Here is a 4,179-nt window from a genome sequence, read left to right on the forward strand (position 1 = left end):
GGAAGTTAAACAGTTGACTAATGTGTTCAAAGTACCGACAATGGCCGGGTTTCCCAGATTCGTTAAGAAGCTCTTAACGCTAAGCGCTTCTTAGGAGCGTTCTAAGAGCGTTCTAGAGCGTTCTTAGAACGCTCTTAAGAAGCTCTTAGCGTTAAGAGCTTCTTAACGAATCTGGGAAACCCGGCCAATATCTGTAAATATTTCTGCATTTCACTTGGGTGAGACTCTGTTGTTGTCCGGCCCCACCATGATGGTAGTCTGGTTCTCTTCCTCGTCTTCTTCTGAGGCCCACGGGTTCTGCCCACACAGCAGGAAGGGCACCGCATAGCTCCTGAACTGGGGAGGAAGACACCCTCAGCTGCATCTCATCCAGGAAGTGACTTCCAGAAGTGCAATGTCTTTGGTCGCCACCAGGGGGCACCAGGTCCTTAATGGAACTGCATCGTGAAACCTCTCAGTAGTTCTACAGTTTCAGGTGTAACACGAACGTTAATAATAAAGGTAAAGTGGCAATCTTTTTATGCTCAATATATTTAATATATATTTCTTATAATCTATATCGAATTTACATCTTTCATCGTCGTGTATTTCCTCACTAGCTGTGGATAAAAGCGTCTGTCAAATGAATAAAACGCATCTACGAGAGAGGCTCGTCCTCTTCCTACCTGCTTGTTGAGGAAGATGTAGATGAGAGGGTTGTAGACGGTGCTGCTCTTGGCCAGGTAGACGGGCACCGTGCCGACCAGGGGACTGATGGTCACGTCAGGGTTGTGAACGACCAGGAGGGCGAGGCTGGCGTAGGGCAGCCAGCTGCCCAGGAAGGTGAGCACCATGAGGACTACCATGCGGGCCACACTGGCCTCGGCTCGGGCTACTGCTCCGCCCTCCATGCAACCCATCTTGGAGACCTGGGAAACAATTCATGGTGGTGCCATAGGGGTCAGATGGCTGAGCGGTTAGGGAGTTGGGCTATTAATCAGAAAGTTGCCGGTTCGTTTCCCTGCCGTGCAAAATGACGTTGTATCCTTGGGCAAGGCACTTCACCCTACTTGCCTCGGGGAGAATGTCCCTGTACTTACTGTAAGTCGCTCTGGATAAGAGTGTCTGCTAAATGACGTAATGTAAATTTAATGTAAATGTTCCATTACACCAGAGGATGTGACATAAGTAAACACAAGTAAACTGTGCACTCTGGGTAGTTTTCTATTCTGTTTAGCGATTAATGTCAGATTATGCTTCTATTCTGTTTAGCGATTAATGTCAGATTATGCTTAGTGACAGTCACCTAGACATACACATAGATAAACCCATGCCACTCACTTACACCTAGATCAAACTGAACATGTTCAAGGAAAGACCCTATCAGGTGAATGATAGATGAGATCTCTTTGTGAAATCCTCTGGGACATTGCTTGTAAAAAATATTTAAAGGAGTCAGGTGGCTGAGCGGTTAGGGAATCGGGCTAATCAGAAGGTCGCTGGTTCGATTCCTGGCCATGTCAAATGACGTTGTGTCCTTGGGCAAGGCACTTCACCCTACTTGCTCCGGGGGGAATGTCCCTGTACTTACTGTAAGTCGCTCTGGATAAGAGCGTCTGCTAAATGACTAAATGTAAATGTAATGTAAATGTAAAAAAACATCAACACAAATAGAGTTAGTTTCGATTTGATGAGCGAACAACCACGGATTTTACCATGTCACTTGAGGATCACTCAGAACCACGCACCTGACGCAGGGTCCACAGCAGCTTGGCATAGGAGCCTAGGATGAGGGCAAAAGGGATGGCGAAGCAGAGGGCGAAGTAACAAAGGATGTAGGAGACGTTTCTGGGATCCCGGCTGTGCCAATCGGGCGCACAGGAAGTCCCCACCCCCTCCAGCTCGTAGCGACCCCAGCCGAACAGGGGCGGGGTGTTCCACCCGAGCGACCACAGCCAGCACAAGGCCACGCCCCCGGCAGCATGCTTGGACTGGAAGCTGATCTGGCCCAGGGGCTTGCACACCACGAACATCCTCTCCACGGCGATCAATGCTACCGTGCAGAGAGAGGTGATACCTGTGGTAAGGACAAGAAAACACTTATTTGAAGGTCTGGATGTAAAGGAATAATACTTGGCTGTTCAGGGACCAAGTTGGTAGGAAAAATAACTTTAAATGTTTGTTTTTTTTAAAGGACCCCAAATTAAACTCAGACACTTTCCTAATTATAGCTGAGCCCAACAATTTTTATGGAAACATTTTCTTACCACAAAATTAGTACTTGGACAAGCTGTAACGCTTTTCAGCTGTGTCCCTTTTTTTATCTAAGATTATTTTTTTTCATATATATTTTGCGCAAACTATTCCCTCACGTTCACAGTTCAGCGAACCATCTCCTCCAGTTCACTCACCAAACAGCGAAACGGAAAACCCCTCCATCACACAGCCCACCCTACCCATGGAGAAGTATCCCACCGCGTTGTTGACCACGGAGAGCACCCCTCCCGTCAGAGCCGCGCCCAGGTCGGCCACCGCCATGTTCACCAGCGCGTAGTTCAGCGGCTGCCTCAGCTGCCTGTGCATCAGCGTCACCACGATCACCGTGGCGTTCAGAACGATGGCTGGACCGGTGAAGATCGCCATGATGACGGCCAGGGCGACGAACCCCGCTCTGGACAGGGGCGGGGCGCCCTCCGGGGGCTCCAGGTAGGCGGAGGTGTTGGGCAGGGACGCAGAGCCATGGGGAGACATGGAGACACGGGTGAGAGGACACGGACGCACTGACTGTCTGCTGGCTCTCCCCTTTACTCTCGGTGGGGTCATAGAGTGTGTAAGCTGGGGACATAAGTCTGGAAGTAAGTCCTTCAAATCCCCACTATAAATTAAGTAATTCCACCACAGGTGATGATCCTTGTTCCCCCCCCACACACCTCTCCTCCTTCCTTCCTCACCGCGCCCCATCCCTGATTGCTGAGGTCTTAAATAGGTTGGCCCCTATGTGGACATGTGGACAGTTAAGAGTGTAAATCTGACCCCTCCCCCCCCATACACTCACACACATATGCCCCCCCGAGATTTTACTTCAGACGTGTCACTGCAGGGAGTAGGCATTTGGGGAAAATGGTCATCAAGGTTTAAGCTTTGTGTCCAACTGTCACAACAGAATTAGAGGGTAAATCTCCTCCTCTTTCCCTCTCCCTCTCCCTCTCTCTCCCTCTCTCTCTCTCCCTCTCTCTCTCTCTCCCTCTCTCTCTCTCCCTCTCTCTCCCTCTCTCTCATCGGTGGGGGTCAGGTCAATCTTAGGTGAGACAGTGAGACGTCAGGTCACCGTCCCTGCAGTCTGTTCCTGTCCCTGAGTCCCATCAGCTGAAACCACTCTGATGTTAGCGCAGGGTTTATTGATCTATATCGATACAGTTACAGTCGCATACATGTGGGAATTGTATTGCGTTCTCACACAAGGCAATTTTTTGTCTGGAAGGCCTTAGCCTGGGTACAGAAACCACTAAGAGGCTTGATAACCCATTATCTGTTCATTCAATATTTACACACAGTAGTCCTGGTCTATATTTACACACAGTAGTCCTGGTCTATTACAGTTATCGTTTCACCAGAGGATTTCAATTTTAAATCGCCCTTTAACGTTTTTTTAATAAATGTGGAGATATGATGTCGTTGGACTCATTTGAATGCAAATTGACAAACAAGGCTGTCTTCCTGTTTCAGCCTCGGGGGCAACAGTGTGCGCTCTGGGTCAGGTTTGTTTACCCTGAGGTTGTCTCTTATCTACACTTACAGTAATGCCTTGCAAAATGTCCTGAATGAGCTGTTATCAAACATAAACAGCATGTGCAATAGTGGCGAGGCAACCCGTGCATAGCTCCTGGCCTCCTCTGGCCCTAAACAAGTTATCTGATGGATCTCTATAAGTCGGATCGACTCTCTCTCCTTGCCCCTCTACTCTGTGTTAGTCCAAATGGGAGCAGAGGCACTTTGATAATTAACTGCAGACGTGCATATCTAGCACCCGGTTCCGTTCCCTCAGGGAACATGGAGGAGTCATGAGTGGAGGGGAATGTGCATTCCAACAGTGGAGAGCCGAGAGATTAGGACTTCAAAGTGGAACGTGTTCTTTCTTTTGGGTCGGAATGGAATGACAGTCTCCTAAAAGTCCTGGAGTCTGAGTAGGTTTGATGGCGG

At 48.9% G+C, this 4,179-nt stretch overlaps 1 protein-coding gene across 1 annotated transcript; it reads right to left on the reverse strand.

The window, feature by feature from the left end:
* Positions 1 to 210: 210 nt before the first annotated feature.
* On the reverse strand, positions 211 to 2,706 carry LOC136941633 (parapinopsin-like). Its single transcript, XM_067234174.1, has 4 exons — positions 2,391 to 2,706; positions 1,728 to 2,056; positions 666 to 908; positions 211 to 336 (listed from the first exon to the last, which is right to left on the reverse strand). The coding sequence occupies exons 1-4, from the start codon at positions 2,620 to 2,622 to the stop codon at positions 211 to 213; spliced, it is 930 nt and encodes a 309-aa protein (XP_067090275.1). The 5' UTR covers positions 2,623 to 2,706.
* Between the last annotated feature and the right edge of the window lie 1,473 nt (positions 2,707 to 4,179).

Source organism: Osmerus mordax, chromosome 1 (assembly GCF_038355195.1).
Source record: "Osmerus mordax isolate fOsmMor3 chromosome 1, fOsmMor3.pri, whole genome shotgun sequence".
NCBI lineage: Eukaryota > Metazoa > Chordata > Actinopteri > Osmeriformes > Osmeridae > Osmerus > Osmerus mordax.

Bases quoted from the DNA above. Each gene is read 5' to 3' on its own strand.
- LOC136941633 (XM_067234174.1), bottom strand. From the start codon at position 2,622: ATGGCGATCTTCACCGGTCCAGCCATCGTTCTGAACGCCACGGTGATC. The intron at 909-1,727 runs GTGCGTGGTTCT...ATTGTTTCCCAG, and splicing joins TGCTGTGGACCCTGCGTCAG to GTCTCCAAGATGGGTTGCAT. The intron at 337-665 runs GTAGGAAGAGGA...CTTCCTCCCCAG, and splicing joins ACATCTTCCTCAACAAGCAG to TTCAGGAGCTATGCGGTGCC.